Below are 23225 nucleotides of genomic sequence, written 5' to 3'. Positions count from 1 at the left end.
TATATATATATATATATATATATATGTATGTATGTATGTGTGTGTGTGACTCAATGATAAATTCTTGTTAACTATTATTAATTATGATTAATAACAATTAAAGCACCTAAAATATCCAAACTTGAATCTAAATGCACAAATACAAAAATTAATAATTTATAAGGATATAATATTTTATGAAAGGTATTAATGTCATTTCGAGTTTCAATAACAGTGTTTAAGGGACATAGATTAACTACAACATTATTTATACAAAATTTTGAGTTTTGTATGGATTAAATTTGCCAATTATAATTTTATATTATTGACAAGTTCTATAATCCTATTACAATTATAAAAGATTAATAAACTTTTTATATTTCATATTTATATTTTAAAAATATCTAATTAGTTCATATTACTTGTAATTAGAAGCGTGTTTAACTTTACAGGAACGGACATTCCATGCTTACTCCCCCTATAAACGTTATAAAGTATATACCGGTTTCGATATATATGTATATATATATCTTTTTTACTTACTAAACGACGTCGTCTCTTTGATTCCGATCTCAGTTTTGGTGACCGTCGGCGTGCGATGGCGTCACGCCTACTGAGCCGATCGAAAACCCTAACCCTCTCACGCCTCCTCCTCCTGCACCCTTCCGCACCGGGCAATCCCGTCACCTCCGCCCACGGCCTCCGAGCCTTCGGTTCCCTCGCCGCACACCCGCCCCCTGATCCCAGATCCGCAGCGATCGCGCCACCCTACAGGCCCGATCGCCCCTCTGCCGCTGCTCTCGGTCTCTCCCGTGCCCCTGTCTTCGGCCAACTTGGCTTTGGAAAGGTGGACGCTTCTTGTCATCCACGTTGTATTTTGTTTTGGTGGTCTTGGTCCGCGAGTTCTTCGTCATAGTGATCGTAGGGTTTTGAGTCCTGGATGTTATTGCTGCAACTTTTCTTTTTGGTGTATATAGTTTTCCCGATTCATGTGAAAAAAACATGCGATCGGTTCTTTTACTTGTGGTAGTGAGAGTTTAATGGAAACAAGAAGGGGATAGAAGTGGCGAAGATGGACACAAGAGTGGAATAGGCATTTTTACAGAAAGGGTGTTAATGAATATGTTGTAAAGGTGAAGTAAAAAAACAGGGTTGGTGATAGAGTATATTCCTCGACTTTGTGGTTGAGGCAAAGGTATTGAATTTTAATAGGCGTTTATGCCCTTCAAATTGGATTAGAACGAATTATTAAAGAATACCAGCAACTAAAAATCAGGAAAAAAAATGTGGAGTATTTAAAGGAGTGCATAGGGGTAATGGTGTACCGAGAAGAATGAAGTGGAAGAGATGATTTTGGTTATGCTATATGTTATGCTTTTATGATGGTAAATACTCATTTTAAGAATTAGTACTTACGATAATGAGCATGAATATTGTCAGATAAATTTTTTCTTATTATGAGTATAGACAGAGTTATATATGTAAAGATTGTTGTGGAAAAAACTTGACTAGTGATCTAAAGGACATGTCCAAAGAGAATGTTCGGGAGTCTAAGGGTAGGAATATTGGATGAACAGAGAACTGGTGGTTGTGCAATGGAGTCCAAAAAACCGTTGATATGAAGAGTGTGTGTTAGGGAAAACTTTAAAAGCCAGGACAAATTTAGAAAATATATTACAGCTAAGGAGGATAAAAAAAGAATTTAATTGTTATGTTCCCGTAAGCATATTTCCTGAGTGTATCATTTTAATAAATCTCATCCTTCTTTTCTTTGCCTTCTTTTCCGTAAACTTTCTGTGCATGTTTGCTTGTTCTTAATTGTTTTTAGTCAATGACAGCCTATAAAACTGCTTGTTAAGATTTCCTAAGAAGCTGTAAGTAACATCTAGCTGTGATTAATAAACTCTGATGGCGACACTCTGCAACGTACTTATCTCTTCTTGTTCACTTTGTCTTCTGTTATTACCATCTTTCATGTATGTTTTCATCATTGCATATTGATATTTTAACCCCAAGTTCATGTAAAAATATGGTTAACCATGTGGGTGATGTCAAATATAAGCTTGTTTTTGACTTTTCAGGATTTTAGTTATAGTTTAGATCATGGTTTGTCTTATTAGTTCGTACCGATGTACCGACCAGTCATTGGTATAATATATACTGATGTGTCGATACACGATACGCTGAGACATACCGACAGACTAGTATATACCGCCCATATCAGTCCTCTATCGGACTGATACGTACTGCTCTTACCGAGCTGTATGCCGTGGTACAGTAAACCCTAGTTTAGATATGGGGCTCTAGCACATAATGCCGGTAGTTGAGACACATATGCAATAAAAAGAACTGTTGAATATGAGAGCAAGGTTAGAAGTTTAAACAACTATATCCGGAACTTACTTGCTGTAAATATCATTGCCTAGCTTGTTTTAATTTGTATTTCAAGCCGTGTTCATAATTTATGGTTTGCTTTCTTACTCTTTTAGCATTTGTTGGCTGCACTGGGTGAAGGGAAGTCTTAATTTCATTGATTTCCCTAGAAGTTCTTGCTGTCACAAGGGTAATGATCATTTTAATTCTTTATAGAGATATCCATGTTGATTATCTTTTAGTTTGATGCCACAGTCTTTGATAGTTCAGATTTTTTCACAACCACTGTCTCCTGAATCTTCAGTTTCTTATTGAGTGATTGAGTCAATGTGGTCTTTAATCTACTTTGACTTTGTTATTTTCTAGATGACACCTTAAAACAGAGATGTTGTTTGCAAATCATGTGGGTGATTTTGTGGTCAATTTTTACTCACCCCAAAACCAGCTGCTGATATTCCTTCATCTTCTTTTTCTCCCCTTTTTTGTTAGTTCTTTGTATGCTTTGCTTAAAAATATGTGCAACTGTTGAGTTTTGTTTGTTCGTCCTCCCTCATTACCAGTGATTTAAATAGGCGCTCGTGCGAGTTGAGACAAGGCCCGAGTGCCTCGTGTGTGGACTAGGTGGCACGCTTCAATGAGGCATCGCCTGGGTGCTCGCCCGAACCTAGGCACCGGGCGCTCCGGATGAGCGCTCGGTTCAAATAAGGCAACTAAACTAGACTTTTAAGTCTAGTTCGGTTCAATAGTAATTAGTTGGTTCGATTGAACTAACTAACACATTTACTTACCCTCAAAACCGACACTTCACGCTCGTGCAACCCCAAGCTAACCTTACCGTTGGTTTTGCCTCCGTCATTGATGCTTTCTGCCACTACCTCCATTGCAGGAACAGCGGACCGAGCCTTCCTCTATCATTGACAGACGGGTCCAATGGCCTCGCAAGAGCCTGTAGCTTCCTTCTGTCGTCGCTTTGTGTGTAGTTCCTCAACTTGTCGAGGGAGAGGACCGTAGGTTCCTCCGCCACCGACGGACTCCCTCTGGTTCTTCCGCCGTTGTCGCTACTGCTATCCGTAGCTTTCGTCGCTATTGCTGTTGCCGTCCGCAACTTCTGCCATTGTTATTGTTCGCAGTGTTGTTGTAGCTGTCTTAAACTAATCCTCCGCTATTGCTGCCAGCTTCTCATCGCCACCTCTCCTTCCTACTTTCCACACTGTCGGTGACAATTTTATCCCCTTACTATTAATAAATAGTTCTTTTCTCTCTCTCTAATTATTGGTAACAGTATACTATTAAAAGTAGATTGTTAACTACTATATAAAGTAATCTTTATATTTACTAAATTGATAATATAGATTTTAACACTGCTTATCTTTGTTTATTTAAAACTTTATTGTTTTGAATCTGTTGATATTTTTGTTATTAGAAGAAAGGATTTTAATTTTGAATGATACTGCTCGTATCGGGCGGTATCGTTGATCTAGCCCCGTATAAGATGATACAGGGTTGTATCAGGCGGTAATGGTTGATATTTCGATTGTCGTCGCTCGGTAGCGGGCGATATCAGCTTACCTGCAGCCTGGGAAGAAGAAGAGTTAAGGGAAAAGAGGAAGAAGGCGCTCGAAGAAGAGGGAGAATCGGGAGAACCTTGACGCTTCCCGATTCGGTGCCGCCCTCCCTCGACGATCCTGATCTACGAGGTAATGGAGAGGCGACGACTCGGCTTCTTCTTTATCGCGTTCTTCGCCGAAGGCCAGAGACGCCTACGGCCTTTGTCGCGTTCTTCGGAGATGTCTGCAGCCTTCGACATCTTCACCGAACGTCGCAAATAAGGAGATGACCACGCATCTTCTCCTCATCTAATGCGACGAGGAGAAGAAAAGGAGGCGACGTCGTAGAGGCAGCGTATGCCTCTTTTTTCTTATTTTTTATATTTTTGTATTATATATTATATATATCAAGCAGTATACCATGGTGTACCGTTCGGTATTCCCGTACCATACCGTATCGAGCAAAGCTCGAAACGTCGGTACGGTACGAAATTAAGAACCTTAATTAGAAGATGAGTAATGTGATTTGGTACTTTAGATCTTCTTAGTTTAATATCATATTTTTATTTAAATACTCATATTTATCAATTATATTATATATATATATATTTTTATATTTTAATATTTTAATATTTCATAGCATCTCGTTTCGTTTGGGTGAGCACCTAGCGCCTCGGGTTTTTTGGGACCTTGACGCCTAGCGCTTTTTAAATCATTGCTCCTTACTATGTTATGTTGTATACACTATCAGTAGCCTACATTTTATATTAATTCTCCCATGTTTTATTCCATTTCTTTCTTTGTTTTCATTTTTTAGCAGCAGGCAAGACATTCCATAAATATTTTTTTCTTCATTTTCTCTTCTTTTGGTTTTTACCTATTTGAGGAAAAGATGGATCTTGTCATCTTGGAAAAGAGCTCTGTTATCTTAAAATTTTCTTCTCTCCATTAACTCTTTTCTCCAACAGTACCAGCAATTTGTTCACCACCCTGAAGATGTAATGTCAAACTTTGTTCAATTGGTTTAGATTGGACTGAATTTGGAGATGGTAATTAATCTCTCTTAGAATTGGTTCTTATGCAAGCTTGTGGTTATGGTAAGATTTTACCTAATTGCATGTTTAGTTCATTACAATGAAATGCACAATTTTTAGCTTGCTCATTTAATGGGAATGCATAATCAGGAGAAATGAAAACTCAAGCAAACAATATATGTTTGTTTGCCGCATAATGTTTGTCGCCCTGCTGCCCCTTTGTGGTTATTATGGTTTATGCGAACATTGTTTCTCTATATGTTGTGTTCTTTAAACTTTTCTTTGATATTCTTTTAATGAGAAGTTATTGCAGAACATGTCTCATATGGCTGGTGGAGTTGAAGATCCTAATTGCCTGAAAGGAAAGGAGATTGACTCTTCAAAGGTAATGGCTTTCAGCCCACTGGAGGGGACCCTTACCAGGGAACGGAAAAGTGGATTGACGAATGAAAGCTTAAAGGTAAAGAGGATGGAGCTTTCTATAAAGACTACATATGCACTTATACCAGCATTGCTACTCATATCAAAATCGACGTTGACGACTTCAGCACTTGTTCTGTGCGTATACTGGCAAATCTATGGGTTTTTCAAGGAGATCTTTCTGGACTATGTTCATCATGACGTGACGAGGAAATGGGTCTTGATATATTTCAAGCTGCTGCTATTTATCTTGGCCAAGGACACTATACTAGCTTTCGATCTAGTGTAATAATGCCTTGTGTCTCAGCAGCACTCTGTAGACCTCTAGATAAGGAAGTTGGCCAATGGCCAACCTACAGTTGCTGTTTTATTCAGACTTTTCCCTTTCCTTTCATGCTAAAATGGCATCCCCGGGATCGATGGCATGCTGGTTTTGAAGTTTGTATCAGAATAATGAATAGTGGGCATTGTAATCAGACCCAGTTGGATCTATTTTTATCACTTGTTTTCAATCGTAATCGATGTCATAAGGTGAATTTTTTAGACTAGTTTGGTGGTGATTGTTTGTTATGAAGTTGTCTTTCTGCTACAAATGCAAGCATGGAGGAGAAATGCAAATACAAAAACTGCTGATGTGGTGTGGTTCAGATATCATGGTTTTACTGTGAAATTTATTGGAATTGGTCAAACCATGTCACCTAAACCTTTTTTTCCTGATCTTTAATGCCATGCAGCTGCCTATGTACTTTGTGCTGTTGATTCAATTACCTAAAATTTCCATCTTATCTTGTTTTGATTATTTTTGTTTTTAATTGTTCATTAGTGCTGCTCATTGTGACAAGATCACCTTTTTTTAAGAAACAGCACAACTGTTTTTGAAAGAAACAGTACAACTGTAACGGGCTAAGAACATAATAGTGATTTATTAGGTTAATTATAGATTAATTTTTGTAATTAGTTATTTTTAGTATTTTAATTTTTATATTTTTAAAACTTATATTAAGATTTTTATTGAAAATAAAATATTTAATCTTATTTTTTTCTAATATCGTCAATTTTATTAATAAAAATATCGTATATACTTAATAATAAATCGAAATGAGACAGAATCATCGGTGATAAATTCTATAATATTTTATATAGAGATCTTAATTTTTGAAAGTATGATGATAAATTTTATGATATTTTATATAGAGATCTTAATTTTTGGAAGTATAGAAATGAGTTAAAGATAGCTAATATGTGATTATTCTTGATATTTTACATCAAGCTCACGTTTCACTATATATATATACATATATATATAATCTAATTTAAAACGTACTTCAAATGTAATGTAAATAGGATTTTAAATAGAGGGTGTCAAATGACTACCGTTAAGGTTGAAACTAAAAACTAAAGCAAATATAAAATAAGCTAAACAAAGATTAAAAATATAAAGTAATAAGCCATTTCAAATCCAATCATATGTATCAAAATACTACTTCAAAAATAATAGTTTTGATAGCTTAAAAATTGATTATTTTTGTAAATCCCATCCGCGGTGGAAGAAATTATATTAGTGTCATAAAATAAACGTGACGTCAACTAATATAATGAAGCTTACAAAATATTAGTGCAAGTGATGTGGTTGAACACTACAACTCCACGCTATTTTTACTGCTCTCTCTCTCTCTCTCTCTCTCTCTCTCTCTCTTCGTAGGCGAGACTGCGAATCGATCGCCGTGTGGTCGCCGGAGGGAGCCGAAGATCGAGTTGGATGGGGCTTTAACACCGCCCAAGGCCTCCCCTGCAGATGGTGAGTTGGATTTGGGCGCCGATTTCTCATCGATTCGTGCTTTTGCTGTGTTTTCTTTTCTTGTTTGAATCTGTTTTATCTGATTGTGTGTGATTCAGCCATTGTTTGATTGGGATTGTTAGATGGTGAGTTGGACTTCGGCGCTTATGTCTCGTCAATTCGTGCTTTTGCAGTGTTCTGTTGCCTTCTTTGGATTCGTTTTATCTGATTGGGTGTGATCTGCCCGTAGTTTGCTTGGCATTGTTAGATGGTGTGTTAGATTTGGACACTTATTTCTCATCGACTCGTGCTTTTGCTGTGTTCTCTTTTCTTGTTTGAATTTGATTTATCTGATTGTGCGTGATCCGGTCGGAGTTCGTTTGGGATTGTTAGATTCGGCACGCTTGTGGCTCTTTGAGTCGATTTCAGTGTGCAAAATGGGGTTTTTTTTCCTTCTGTATTCTCTCTTTGGATTGTGACAGGTAACGGAAGTTGATTTTGATCGGAAAATCGTTACTTTAAGCTTCTCTGCAGATGTTAGTTTAAACTTTACACTGTATTATGCATTGAGAGGAGATCTTAGCAACTAACGAGTGAATTGAAACTCGAATCTGTGTTCCCGTTTGTGTAGGATCTGATGAACCTCAATGTTGCCCCTTTTTTTGGGCTAATTACATATTTATTCTTTATAGTTAGACTTCTTCAGCATCTCAGCACCGAGACTTCAAAAATTTACGTTCAAATCACTATAGTTATAAAAGTGAAAAAATTTAACCCAATTTACTTTAATGTCATCGGTAAAGCCGACGGAAAATACAACATGTGACAACATATACAAAAATAACATGAAAATGATAGGTAAAAAGATAATTTCAACGTCTCAGGTGAGGCACCTGTGCCGGTGTCACTCTAAAACTGCGTTGGGGGGAGGTGAGGTAAAGGACTTACGTCCTATTGATGTAGATGTAGAGCGATGCGGTATCGACATAGATGCAGAGCGACGTGGCATCGATGCATATGTAGAGCGGGGACGAAGGATGAAGAGCGACAACGGAAGGTGAGGCAAAGGAAGATGAGAAAATAGATGAGGAAGATGGCCGCACCAACATAGATGTAGAGCGTCAGCATCTGTGGCTTTTATTCTGCATCGCCTTGCATCTGCGTCGGTGCCAATGTAGATGCCAAGTGGCACTGACGTAGATGCAGAGCGTCGGCATTTGCGGCTTCTACTCTGCGTCGCCCTGCATCTGCATCGGCGCCGACACATATGCAGATCGACGAAAGGGGGAAGAAGGATGAGCATCGGACTGCATTTACATCATTGCCGATGTGGCTATCATCTTCATCCTCTTTCTCTCCCTTTGCCTCATCTCTCACCTCCGCTCTCCCTCCTCCCCCGCAAGAAGCCATAGAAGTCCCTCAACTCCACCTCTAGGACTCCACCTGGCCCATCTCTAAGGACATCCCCTCCTCGTCCTCGCCAACCACAACCACAACAGCCACCTAAGGCCCCTAGCGGTGCCGCCATCCGACATTACCACAATAGTTGACTAAGAAGAAAGGAAACATAACTGAGATATTGAAATTACCTTTTTGCCCATCATTTTCGTATCATTCCTGCATATCCTGTCACGTGTTGTATCTTCTGTCAGTAGAACCGACGACATTACAGTAAATAGAGTTAAATATTTCACTTTCATAACTATAAGGATTCAATATAATTTTTTAAGTTTAAGGACCGTGATACTAAAGAGGTATAACTACAGGGGGTGATTTGTAATTAGCCCTTTTTTCCAAATGGACATCGATGAAGCTTTTTTTTAATAAAAAATAATATTTTATCATTTTCTTTATTTTATATCTTAATATTAGGATGATGGTAGAAAAACCGATAGTAGATTAACAATTATGATTCCTACCTTTCCCTTTGTGTTGGAACTCTCAATTGCATGTGGCAGATAAATCTAAAATTTTGCTTTGCATTTAAGGTAGAGTTTGTATTAGAAACCTCAATTGTCTATTTTTCCTTGCCCATCTTGTAATTCTGTGTCAATTTATGGTGTATACTTCTCAATAAACATATAAAACCAACTCTATTTCTTATGCATGCAGAAATTGAGGAGCACTGCAAGCACTAGAGCTAGTTCTCTTCATATGGGGGAATTTCGTGATACCGAATACAATTTTGTCAATGAGGACTCGCCGAAACTAGGCAACACCAGGAAGGTCTCTGTCATTCCCCTTGTCTTCCTTATTTTCTATGAGGTCTCTGGTGGCCCCTTTGGGATAGAGGACAGTGTTCAAGCCGCTGGCCCGCTTCTGGCTATACTTGGATTTCTGATCTTCCCCTTCATATGGAGTATTCCTGAAGCACTTGTCACTGCTGAGATGGGCACCATGTTCCCAGAAAATGGAGGTTATGTTGTGTGGGTCTCTTCAGCTTTGGGCCATTTTTGGGGTTTTCAGCAGGGTTGGATGAAATGGCTTAGTGGTGTCATTGACAATGCTCTATATCCAGTTCTCTTTTTAGACTATTTGAAGTCCGGTATTCCAGATTTTGGTGGTGGGCTGCCTAGGACTGTTGCGGTGTTAATACTAACAGTTGCACTAACTTACATGAACTACAGAGGACTGAACATTGTTGGATGGATGGCTGTGTTTCTGGGGGTGTTCTCCATACTTCCTTTTATCTTAATGGGGTTGGTAGCAATACCAAAACTTCAGCCTTCGAGATGGTTACAGGTTGACATACACAATGTCAATTGGAGTTTGTACTTGAATACACTCTTTTGGAATCTCAATTATTGGGATTCAATAAGTACTTTGGCAGGAGAGGTGGATAATCCTAAGAGAACACTTCCAAAGGCTCTGTTTTATGCATTGATCTTGGTTGTTGTCGGATATCTGTATCCTCTCCTAGCTGGGACAGGAGCGATCCCACTTGATCGGGAGTCTTGGACAGATGGTTATTTTTCTGACGTGGCCAAAATTGTTGCTGGGGTCTGGTTGAGATGGTGGGTGCAAGGAGCTTCAGCTCTATCCAACATGGGCATGTTTGTTGCCGAAATGAGCAGTGATTCTTACCAGCTTCTTGGAATGGCAGAAAGGGGAATGCTCCCAGAGTTCTTTAGCAAGAGATCCCGTCACGGGACTCCTCTCGTCGGGATACTCTTCTCTGCTTCTGGTGTTCTTCTGCTGTCCTGGATGAGCTTTCAGGAGATCGTTGCTGCCGAGAATTTCCTGTACTGTTTTGGGATGATTCTGGAGTATGTGGCCTTCATAAAGTTACGACTGAGCCACCCAAATGCTTCTCGGCCTTATAAGGTTCCTCTGGGGACTGCTGGTTGCATTTTGATGATCGTCCCTCCTACCATCTTGATATGTGTGGTTCTGGCTCTTGCCTCTTTCAAAGTCATGATCGTAAGCATTATAGCGATGCTTATTGGGTCCATCCTGCAGCCCTGTCTCAAACATGTGGAGAAGAAGAAGTTGTTGAAGTTCACTTTGAACTCTGACCTCCCTGATTTCAGAGAATCTGAGCATGAGAGTGCTGTCGAATCCTTGATAGCTTAGGTCAGTACCATCACTCGAGAGAATGTTACTTTGAACTTTCATGCGCCTTCTTGAACATAAAGGGATGTCTCCAATTCTCATAACTCCAAAGATGTCATCAGAATCTGAACCTGTTTTTTCGACTCTATAAATCTCATCTTATGGAGAAATCTTAAGAGTTCATTTTTGTTAAACTCATTACAATATGGTACTTAGCAATCCACTTCCGCTGCACGTAGATTCAGCATCCTTCGTGTTAATGGTAGCGTTCAAGCAGCATCTTACCGATACCTTGTGTTAGATTCAGTGTTGATACTAAGCAATTTACTGCTTTTGTTGGCGGCAACCGATCCCTTTTGTTAGATTCAGTGTTGATACTTAGCAATTTACTGCTTTTGTTAATGTGTGACTGCACATCAATTTCTTAACCGGAGGATGTGAAGTCATTTGCTGTAATTTGACGATCATATAACACTTGACTGATGTCAGCTTCATTTTCAGATCCCTTAACACTAAGGAAATATGTGATCTGAGTTCGAGATGATGACTGTATATGACATGGTGATGGTGATTCCATAGTAGATTCAGACGACCAATCAACGGCATTGGCTTGGTGATTGCTCTCATGTTTCGTGGAAGAGAAGGCAAGTTCTGAAGTCGCTCAAGCTGCTTCCCAGTGTGCAGCAAATGAAGCTTATTGGCCATGTTCTTGGGATCAAACATCTCATGCTTATTTGATCTAATGCAGAATAAACAGAAAAACATTGAGCCTAAAGTTATCCACTTATTATTTTTATTTATCTCATATTATTAATTTTTTATATTTTTTAAGTATCCTATTAAGTTAATTAGTTTTCAAGATCTAGAATTAGTATAAATAAAGGTCTTCTCTAAACTTATGAAATCATAAAAAAATAATATCTCCAAGTATTATAAAGATTTTTTTTCTATCAGAAGGAATTGACTTCACTCTTCTTCCCTTGTCAACTTACTATAATCCGGTAGTAATTTTTTAATTTTATTTTCATTTTACGTCAATTAGTATAAGAGCTTTGCTGTTGGTATTAGTATATTAGGTTTGTTGTTAGAAAATTAAGAAGTATATCTTACACTCGTAGTTACAGTGGATTTTATATATTAAAAATTTAATTTGCTAAGTACAACTTTATAACCCATTAAGATGAGGTCTAGTGGTAATAATGATAATAATGACGATGATGTTATCAATAATAACAGTGACAATTTCGATGGTGACAATATTCGTGATGGAGGCAATAACAATAACCCTAACAATAATGATTATGGAGTGCCAGTCCTATGGCCGATGTTAAAAGCAAAAAAAATGAGAATGACTCAGGAACTTCGAGAGATTCACAATATGCTCACTAACTTGAGTTTAAGCACTAATAGAATTCGTGATGATGGTAGGATCAACCATGCTAGATTTGATGCTTATGACCAACCTAATCATTAACACAGGCTTACAATCTAACGTAAGCAAATTGCCTATGAAGATAAGTCAGATGAAGAAAGAATTGTTGACTATCATAAAACCAACCAAAGAAGAGATGCTGGTGCAGCTCAATATTGACACTTCAAGGTATAGAAGATATCAAGCACCACCCAAACGAAATAGACTATTTAAGGATTATCGTCTAAAAGTATACCTCCCCAGTTTTATTGGTTATCTCAGTATTGAAGTTTTTCTTGATTGGAGTTATGAAGTAGAGAACTTCATCGAGGTGATGGATGTTCTTGATCACAAACAAATCAATCTTGTTGTATACAAGTTGAAAAGAGGTGCAACAACTTGGTGGGATACATTACATAATAACATAAGAAGACAAAGAAATTCACTAATACAGATATGGTGAAAGATGAAGAAAATTCCTACCCCCAACAACTGTTGTTCCAACAATATCAAAATTGCATCCAAGGTACTCGATCTATAACTAAGTATGCCGATGAATTCTTATACCTTTCAACTAGATCTAACTTATCAGAGTTAGAAAACCAACAAACGATAAGGTACATCAATGGACTATAATTTGTAATTAAAGATAAAATATTTTTAACTCTGATATGGACAAATGAAGTTAATAATATAGCATTAAAGGCTAAAATATTATTGGCTCGACTTCCAATTACTACTCGACAATTCTCTACTCTGCCAACGCAACCTATTCATAACAAAGATAAGTTGTTACTGAGTCAGTACAACTTACAAATCAAGGCACAAATATCGGAGAAGCAACAAGGTAAGTTAGGTATATCCTGACTACCACAAACAATTCATATGCTCGACCCCTAGTTGGGAAGTGTTTCAAATGTGGGGAGCTTGGTCATCATTCCAATGAGTATCGTGCTTATAAGACTATCAACTTTATAGATCACAATAATGACTTTGAAGAAGAAGGAGATGCCTAAGATGATATGATTGATGATATTGACAATACTAAAATAGTAAAGGAAGAAGAGGAACACATCACATGTATTGTAAAAATATTATTACTCACTCTAAGGCAAGAAAGATCTATCTCAACGTAAGAAAAGCTTCCAGATGCAATGTTAATAACAAAGTGTGCATTGATCATAGACAATAGAAAATGTGACAATATTGTATCTAAATCACATAGTGAGACATTTAAAATTACGAACGAAAGCTCATCCAACACTATACAAGCTATGGTGGATTAAAGAAGGCCCAACTATCACTGTAACTGAGATTTGTAGAGTTTCTCTCTCAATTAGGAAATGCTATAAGGAGGAAGTTATATGTAAGGTAGTTGATATGAATGCATGTCATGTGCTACTTGAAAGGCCATGACAATATGATGTGAATGCAACTCACCTTGAACGAAATAATGTCTATGTATTCTAGTGGAACAGGAAGAAGATTGTCATTCTACCGACTAACAAAAAGAGAGATGAATTCGACACTTCTAAAGTGGAGAGGAAGTCTTTCTTATTCATTTTCAACTTTATGTAGAAATTCATTGTCAGTTCTAAAGAAATAAGAGTATGCTATGCTTTTATTGTGAAGGGAGAAGAGCCACTTGAAGCAAAGATTCCAAAAGAACTAGAATCGATATTGGAAGAATTCAACGAGATCACCCTTAAAGAGTTACCAGATGAACTTGCTAGTCATATGTGCCATACAAGCTAATCACGTGAGTAATGACACGTGTGACTTGACACGCAGTCTTTTTGCTTATTATATTTTGATATTTTATCACTTTATATTGGCTATATATATATATATATATATATATATATATATATATATATATATATATATATATATATATATATATATATATATATATATATATAGTGATGTTCTTGAATCTATGTAATGAGAATCAGATCGTGATGAGATCATGATAATGAGACCGATTCATCTTTAAACATAGATCCTAAATAATCTCGGTCATAGGGTACTCGAGAGAGACATCGAGATAACCGGATAGACTGGTGTGTTATATACCCGTCCATATGATGGATGTAGCTGGTCTCATAGCTGCTCGTGTGGGGACACTAGAGATACAATACAGGTGCTCATTGGGGAATGAGTTCACTGATTGATTCGCTTACGGAATACTGGATGGTTGTTGATGCCTTATTGTCAAATAGTGATTCTATGGTCCCAGTGGTGTATCTTGGTCCTTAGACATCAAGGGTGTCCTGTATGAGTGCTCCACTCTTTGATACCAAACTTATAAGTTTGGATGTCCCAGATCTAGCACAGCCGGTCTTCGGGAGTGGTAGTCAACCTTACGAGGGCTATTGAGTATCGATAGAGGATCATTCACTCTCGGTGTCATGAGAGGAATGTCTCATGTGTTCTTGCTCAGACAAATCCCTGGTTAGGGTTATTCAGATTGAGAGAGAAAGAGTTCTTTGGGAGAATCCGATTAGAGCAAGACTCGAGTATAAACCGTATGAGTCTGATAGTACCATACCCGTATACAGTCTCTGAGATATTAGATGGATGAGGGACTATAGGTACATGGTAACTGAGGACAGATAGGTCCAATGGATTGGATTCCCCTGTATCGTTTGAGGACTGCGGCGTAGTGGCCTAGTACATCCGCAGTCGATGAGTCGAGTGAATTATTATGAAGATAATAATTCACTGAGCCAAAAGGAGTTCTGATAGGTATGACTCACGACCAGCTTGATATTGGGCCTAAAGGGTCATACACATATTGTAGGCATTGCGATGAGTAGAGGTTCGGATATGAGATATTCGTCGGAGCCCCTATATTATTGGATATCCAATAAGCCCATGAATCATTGGATCCTATGAATGAGATATAATAAAAGCCCATGAGAGATTATTAGATAGAGATCCACTAATCTAATAGGCTTGGGTAGTTAGATGGAGATCCAATATCCAATAGGGCAAGATCCATTAGGGTTAAGTTGACAGGGGAACTCTATAAATAGGAGGGAACTGGTGGTTCATAGGCTAGAATCTTTGCTTGCCTCTCATATTTTCCTCCCTCTCTTCACCTCAAAGCAGGCCGAGAGTTTTGAGGAGCATCGTCGCAACCCTACTGTGTGGATCACCGCAAGAGATGAGGGCGCTTGACCTCCTTCACCCTCTCCTAGAGATATGCAAGGATTCAGGGATATACGGTCTCCCTAGGTAACACAATCTATTCTATACGCAGTTTTAAGTTTCGCGGATTTTGCGCACAAATCTTCGCACGACGACGAATATATATTTGGGAATTGGGGATTTTGTTTTCTGTTCTTCTACTGCGCATTAGATGTTGCCCCAAAGATTTCCCATCAGAACTTTCACCCATGAGAGATATTCAATACCAAATTGATTTGGCTCTCAGAGTGAGTCTACCAAATGTGCCTTACTATTAGATGAACGAAAAAAAGAATGATATGCTAAGGAAGAAGATAGAAGAGTTGATGTAGAAGAGATATATTCGAGAAAGTAAGAGCCTATGTGCAATCCCAACTTTGTTGACACCTAAGAAAGATGGAAGCTAGAGGATGTGCATCGATAGTAGAGCCATCAACAAAATCATGATAAAGTGTCGCTTTCCCATACATTGGCTAGAAGATATGCTGGATCAACTACAAGGCTCCAAGATATTATCAAATATTTATCTTCATTGCGGATATCATCAAATTCGCATAAGAGTTGGAGATGAATTGAATATTATATTCAGACAATAGAAGGCTTATATGAATGATTAGTTATGTTATTTGGTTTATCCAATCATATCCATGATGGTTACTTATTTAAAGGTAATACATTGTGCATTCCAATGATATCCTTACAAGAAAAGATTATTCAAGATTTATATCGAGGAGGACTCAGCGAACATTTCGAGCAAAACAAAATAATAGTAATCATCGAGAAGAGATACTTTTGGCCACAATTAAAAAGGGATGTTGGTAATTTCGTAAAAAATTTTTCGACTCATCAAACCGCAAAGGGCCCGTCGTAAAACACTAGTCTATATATGCTCTTACCACATAAGACATTTGGGAGGATTTATCTATGGATTTTGTATTGGGATTGTCAAGAACTCAGAGGAGAGTTGATTCTGTGTTTATGGTTATAGATTGATTCTTCGATATGGCTCATTTCATACCATGTTAAAAGACTTCGACTGCAATACATATTGTTAGGCTATTCTTTCAAGAAGTCATGCACCTACATAGGGTATCAAAATCAATTACTTTTGATAGAGATTCTAAATTTTTCTCTCATATTTGGCTTACCTTGGGGAAAAGATTTAATGCAATTTTGAAGTTTAACAGCATAGCTCACCCACAAACTAATGATCAGACGGAAGTAACTAATAGGACTTTGGGAAAGTTGACAAACTAAGATAATTGGATTTCACACTCACACAATCTAAATTTGCTTATAATAACATAATTCATAGTTTTATCATAGTGTTACCATTCTTTGTTGTTTACAAGAAAATGCCAAAGTATGTTTTGGATTTAGTTCGCCTACTAAAAACTCCTAGAATAAGTGTACCACCTAACAACATGGCTGAACAAGTACAATCAACCAAGTTGGCAGTTACTAATGCCACATACATGAAGCAACCGATAAACACAAGAGAAAGAAGGTGTTCAAGAAATGACATACAATTACGATGTACTTGCGAAAAAAGAGATTTTTTATAATTACTTATATGACTACTTTCTAAAAGAGAATTTATTGTATCTAAACAAACTCAAAGACGAGTTTTTTCTCAAGTATATAAGATTAATTCGGAATAAATTATGGAAAAACCTAAAATTACCCACTTATCATTTTTATTTATCTCATATTATTAATTATATATATATTTTTTAATTATCCTGTATTGTTAATTAATCAGTTTTTAAGATATAGAACTAGTATAAATAAAGACACTCTCTAAACCTATGAAATCATAAAAAATTAATGAATTTAAGTATTATAAAAAAAAATCCATTATAAAGAGTTATTTCCATTGTCTTTTTTTATAAGATCATTTTACTAAAATTCTTTCTAATTGTAAATTTTAATGTTATTTCTGTTCTACATCATTCACCAACATTGATAAACCCTAAAGTCTCTGCCTCGTCTACCAGGGCTGGAGCCTGGCACCTCTCTCTCTCTCTCTCTGTCTCTCTCTCTCTCTCTCTCTCTCTCTCTTAGAAAAAGGCAAAAAAAAGCAAGCAATATGACACTCGGCCATTGATTCAGTTCCTTTTTTCTCTTTTATTGATTTGCAAAGGAGCAAAATACAGAGACTGGAAAGTTGCATTTTTCATTCATAGAATTCCTTGGCTACATCAGTGGCCTCAAATATTGAATTTAGACAACTCCAGGCTGAAGTTAATCCCAGAAAAAGAAGCTGCATTTGTTCCCACCGAGATATCTGATCAGGTAGCAGTAATTATTACTGTAAATAATAAGAAGAGGATCACTATTAACTTCTAAGTTCCACAAAAACAGAAGCTGAATATATTTCTACAGTGAATAACTGATCATGCAGCAGCCAATATCACAGTACCTGATAAGAACAGGATCACCAGATCTTTCATATTTTCAAGCATTGGACTATTCATTCTGGAATCTTTGAAATTTTTAAGCAAGCAATTCGGAAAGTGAAGGCAACTTAATGTTTCAAAATTGTCTAGAAGCAGAAACAAAGGCAGTAACTTATTCGAAGATGATGGATATGTCTTCCTAAGCAGCCACTCAGGTGAGATGGATCAAAGATGCTGATGGCAGCCATGTAAAATCAGTAAGGGCGGCAGCAAACCTTTTATAAGACTATGTAGAAAGGTTTTGCAGCTGATACAATATCTTCAGCTAATACATGCAGTCATCTTACAAGATTTCAACATGATAGATCGTTTAGGACTATAAAAAAGTGTTCACATTTTTTTATAGTCATGCTGATCAGTGTAAGATATTGCCGTTACTAGTGAGCTTTGCAGAAACCTGCACTAGTTCTCAGAGCTGTAGGAAGTTCCACTGCTAGAAAGCCATTCTTCTTGCTTGTGCTTGATTTCGTACGCCCATTCCAGTCCTGGACAGTAATGGAGGGGTGGATTGAACCGGTTGTCATTTATGTCTGGAGGCAAGAATGCACCATTCTCAATCAGGAACTTGATAGCCTGCTTGTTTCTCTCCTTGGCTGCGATATGAAGAGGAGTCCCTGATTCATCAAAAGGTACAAAATGAGCTCTGGGATGCAGGAAATGAACCTTACTTCAAAAACATTTATGAAGCAAATACAATCAAGAAATGTGTAGACTAGACATTCTAGATAAGAGACATGATTGATCAACATGGAGCACCTCAAGTTTGGAAATCAACTGCAGCTGAGATTCAAGAAAGAAAGAACCGGTAGCAGTCATATGGCATGGAAAACCATGCTTAGAACTTAAAAAAAACAGATTAATAAATAGTATTTGTTTCTCTTGCACGATCAGGAAGAAATTCAGCAGGCACAAACAAATATAAATGGCAAGAGGACAAGGTGATCCTTACTATAGCAAGACATGTTTACACGTGCTTTCTAATGAGTGTGAGGGAAAGAGCAGTGTAGTAGAATAAAAATGAATTAAGCATCTTTTTACAAAATAATTGAACATGTTTATGAACAGGTTTTCCCAGCTAAACAAGAATTGTATCCACAGCTCAGAACATGCTTTTTAGACAGGAGCAATTTGTGCAATACTAATGACACTATTAAATTATCCTAAAAAAGAAATAACATTATAGGTTGTATAAAACAAAATCTTGTCATTTAGCAAGTAACCAAAACAAGTAAAACTTACAGCCACATGCTCCCTTCGTTCTAGCATCAATATTTGCACCGCGTTCGAGTAACTCATCCATAACATTGATGTGTCCACCTTGTGCAGCGAGATGGAGAGGGGTCACACCTAGAGCTTTGCAACCCAAAGCAGTCACATTGACATCCATGCCTGCATCCAAAAGTCGCTTCACCTGCAAACAGGAATTCATACAAAAAAATGAAGCAATCATGAGATCTTAATTCAAGTTAATGACAAAAAGGTCATGGAAGGTTCTCTGCAGCAGCTACAGACACAATAAAATAACACAAAAAAGAGTCACATAATGAAGACAAAATCATAAAAACCATGATGATATGGAAGAAGGGGCCATGATGACATAATTACATAAAATAAAGTATCACATATGAATCAAAATCTATCAACTGGGGTAACAGGATCAAAATCTATCAACTGAGGTTTGTAATAACATATGTTATCTGTTATCTGACATTTATTTTGCAAATTAACAATTATCCAAAACAATTTTCAGACTCCATCAATACATTTAATTTCAAGCACGTCTAACACTCCACAAATTCAATTTGAACCGGGAGGAATATACACTATAAGAAGCATGGTCTTTAGTAAACAACATTCTTCAACATGAGTTAGAATATCTCCAGAATAATTAAATCAAACAGGAGACCTTTATGCAATGACCTTGCTTTCATAATATGATCGAGCAGTTTGGTAATACACATTCAAATACAAATAATGGACATTTTTAATATTTTGTGTAACACTCCACAAAAATCTACAAAATTTAATTTATCCATCACAGGGTTATGATGTTATGTCCACATTCACTTGTGACAAGATGGTACATAATAATGTTTTGCTGCACGAGGAACTCAAATGGCACCTAAAGTGCTTGTACCATGATAAAACAAGAACTGCTGAACTTACGGAAGAATTCTTTATTAAGGAAGAATTAACTAAAATAGTAAGCTCTTAGGAAGCAAAATGAGGTTAACTAATAAATTAGCAAAAACTTATCAAAATCTGATTGTAATATTATAATAATTAGCAAAAATATGAAGCCAATGAAATACAAATACAAATATGTGATGTAGATATAACACGATATATATACACAACAATACCAAACCGTAGAATCTTGAAAAAAATATGTTACTATAAAGAATATATATGATAACATGTGTTAAAAATTGAATAATATATAGTAATCAAAATAAACAAAAGTAACTGATTAACTAGCATACCTAGCCCATATATGATGAAATATAGCAACATTATATTTCAAAAACATAGAAAAGATAGCATGAACTTATGATACATATATATCACTATTATAATTTCATCAATCGTAATCCATTGGTCAATAGAAAAATCTATATAATTCATCTAATCATATATAGTTAAAAAAAATCAAGAAAACAAATTCTCCAGAATTATTCTGTAAATGAAGTATCTCCCAAGTAATTATACTGTTAAAAATAGTTTAAAAATTCAATACTAATAGGAAGTATACAAAAGGCACCTTAAAAGTGACTTACATGTATCATGTCCAATGTGTCTAATATGGAATGGCAAGAAATTAAAGTATGCATAATTGACAAGTTGAAGCAACGTTCTCACTTCTGGTTCATGATCAGAGCACAACATTTTGGCACTTTAAGTTGTTTATTTAAAATATAAAGTAATATTGATTTTAATGCCACTTACTAGGAGCTTATGTAATAGCTATGTTGTGTACTGGTTCTGAATGTTTCAGTTACGACATCTTTGGGAAGCATTCTGTGCATGAACAATAGTGAATTTGACCATAATGATATCAAAGAGTACAGGTCAAGGAACAAATAAAAATTTCACACCTACTGCATTTGAACTCTTCAGTGTTAAGATTGTTTCCCAGTCAAGCTTAATCTACTTGAACAAATTAACTGCATATATCTCTATGTGATAGGGATCAACAGAATATCAAATACATTGATTATTGTAATTCCATCATCTACTTCCTCCATATGAACCTGATTTTCCATTTTACATGAATTTCCCCAAGTAAAACCGTGGACTATTCCCCTGAATGTGTGAATTACCATGTATTCCTCCAAGTCCCGAAAACCTAATTTAAACTCATGATATGTTTTTAACATTCCAAGTAACAGAATTAAATTATTTATACAATCAGCTATATATCTAAAAATTCAATACCTCTAGAAGGAACTGGACAAATATTTTTTAGACAACATGGACTGTAAATCCAGTAAGTTCAGTAAGAGACGAAATATCAAGAACACCAACCTCTTTCAAGTCACCCTTTCTGGCACCGATGTGAAGTAGGGTCCAACCCCTGTCATCCCTCTCCCTCAGCCGGTGCTTAAAAAGTCGCCTGCTTGAAATATAGTTCCGTGTCTTTACCTGCTGCTCAGGCGACATATCTCACGAGCCCTAGAATTGAGCAACCACGAAGACAAGAAAAGGAAACCACAATTCTATTCCCACAAACTTTTTTTTCCGATCAGACAAATACTGGAAACTAAGCTCTCTCGTTTTCAAAGGAAAACCAAGGTCTTGTCCACTAAAGAAAGTATGCAGCAAAAGGTCCAACCCAGAAAACAAGATCGAGGCTTTACATACTAACAAGAACGATCGAGAAGAAGAAAAGATTTAGCGGGAGGCCGAGTAGTTTCCCATGCCAAAGGGCGCGAAAGGATTCAAACCGGGGCCGAGCGCGCGGATATTGTTGAGGGCGGAGATCGGACCAACGATCGACGAGAGCATAAAAGGAGACGACAGAATCATACTTGAGGACGCCTGATTGCTCCGATCAAAACAAGACGAAACCCTAGATCCCAACAGTTAAGATGAGGAGAAGAAGCGAGAAATCAAAGCGAGAATACACCGGCAGGGATATCAAAGGAACGGAATCATGGAGAAGCCGCACGAACCCTAATTACCCCTTTCCTGTCGCAAATGCGGTCTCGGCCGTCTCCGTCCGCTCAAGGACGGGAATCGTGGATTGGCCATCTTATATAGGTCGCGTGGAACCTGATGAACCCGGTTCATTCATGGACCGGCTGTCGAACCGGCTAAGATGGTAGAAGATGGCTTTATGTGGGCTGTGGGTTGGGTTAATGGGATTTGACAGCACTTGTGGTTTTGAATCGAAATATGTAGCCCAAGTCGAGCTCAAGTTTACAAAGGGACACGTGTCTTTACTAGGAAATTTTCATCCTTGTAAATATAGGATGTATATATATAAATATAAATATTATTTTTGTTGCAAAATTTGATCATCAATTTGATTTGGCAAAAATATTTGTATATGGACTATTAAATTATGATCAAATATGTATTCCATAAATATAAACATATTTTTTAATTTGTATACGTTGAGACAGCATCACATGAACAGTCGAAGGGTGAAAACAAAATTCTTATATTTCTATAAAAAATAATTTAATATCATCGTACGAAGATTAATACGTAAAAACTTGTAAACCCAAAAAAACCATTTAAGAGATATGTGTTATTTAGAGAGATCGTATATCCTTCAAATCATACTTATCTGTAGGAGAGGATGAAGGAGGTCAACTGTCCTCCTCCCTAGCAGTGATCCACACGATAGGGGCTACGAAGATGCTCCTCATATCGCTGCACAAATCTCCTTTTCATGCACACTATAAGATCAAGAAGGGGCCGGCCCAATAATAAGAGGTTGCTAGCTAAGGAGGAGAGAGTGAGAGAAGAATAGGAGGTGACAGCCAAAAGGGGTCTGGCCTATGGTCATTTGGTTCCTTCCTATTTATGGAGGCACATATAAACTTACCCTAGTGAATCATATCATATTGGATACTGTATTTCTATCTAACTACACAAGTCTATTAGATTAATGGATCTCTACCAATAATCTCTCATAGTCTCTTATTGGTTATTATCTACAAGATCTAATAATTCAGAGGCTTATTGGATATCCAATAAGATAGGAGCTCCAATGGATATTTCGAACCTCTACTCATCACAACACCTACTATATGTGTATAACCCTCTAGGCCCAATATTGAGCTGATTATAAGTCATATCTATCAGAACTCCTTCTAGCTCAGTGAATTATTATCTCCATAATAATCCACTCTACTTATCGACTGTTGACGTATTAGCCCACTACACCACAGTACCTAGACGATGCAAGGGAATCCAATCCACTAGATATATCTATCATTAGCTACCGTGTATCTATATTCCCTCATCCATATA

At 37.0% G+C, this 23225-nt stretch overlaps 3 protein-coding genes across 3 annotated transcripts; 2 read left to right on the top strand and 1 right to left on the bottom strand.

The window, feature by feature from the left end:
- The first annotated feature begins 529 nt into the window (after nucleotides 1-529).
- On the top strand, nucleotides 530-5901 carry LOC103998747 (succinate dehydrogenase subunit 4, mitochondrial). The gene is made up of 2 exons (XM_009420314.3): nucleotides 530-826; nucleotides 5247-5901. Exons 1-2 carry the CDS (start codon nucleotides 578-580, stop codon nucleotides 5640-5642), a joined length of 645 nt encoding a protein of 214 aa, XP_009418589.2. The 5' UTR covers nucleotides 530-577; the 3' UTR covers nucleotides 5643-5901.
- Nucleotides 5902-6993: 1092 nt separating this feature from the next.
- LOC103998746 (probable polyamine transporter At1g31830) lies at nucleotides 6994-11505 on the top strand. Its single transcript, XM_009420313.3, has 3 exons — nucleotides 6994-7151; nucleotides 9243-10703; nucleotides 11184-11505. Exons 1-2 carry the CDS (start codon nucleotides 7149-7151, stop codon nucleotides 10701-10703), a joined length of 1464 nt encoding a protein of 487 aa, XP_009418588.2. The 5' UTR covers nucleotides 6994-7148; the 3' UTR covers nucleotides 11184-11505.
- A 6428-nt stretch (nucleotides 11506-17933) lies between these two features.
- LOC103998745 (phytochrome-interacting ankyrin-repeat protein 1) lies at nucleotides 17934-21969 on the bottom strand. The gene is made up of 3 exons (XM_009420311.2): nucleotides 21270-21969; nucleotides 18984-19155; nucleotides 17934-18358 (listed from the first exon to the last, which is right to left on the bottom strand). Exons 1-3 carry the CDS (start codon nucleotides 21402-21404, stop codon nucleotides 18147-18149), a joined length of 519 nt encoding a protein of 172 aa, XP_009418586.1. The 5' UTR covers nucleotides 21405-21969; the 3' UTR covers nucleotides 17934-18146.
- Between the last annotated feature and the right edge of the window lie 1256 nt (nucleotides 21970-23225).

This window comes from Musa acuminata, chromosome BXJ1-9 (assembly GCF_036884655.1).
Source record: "Musa acuminata AAA Group cultivar baxijiao chromosome BXJ1-9, Cavendish_Baxijiao_AAA, whole genome shotgun sequence".
Lineage (NCBI taxonomy): Eukaryota > Viridiplantae > Streptophyta > Magnoliopsida > Zingiberales > Musaceae > Musa > Musa acuminata.
This window is presented reverse-complemented; position numbering and strand designations above follow the sequence as displayed.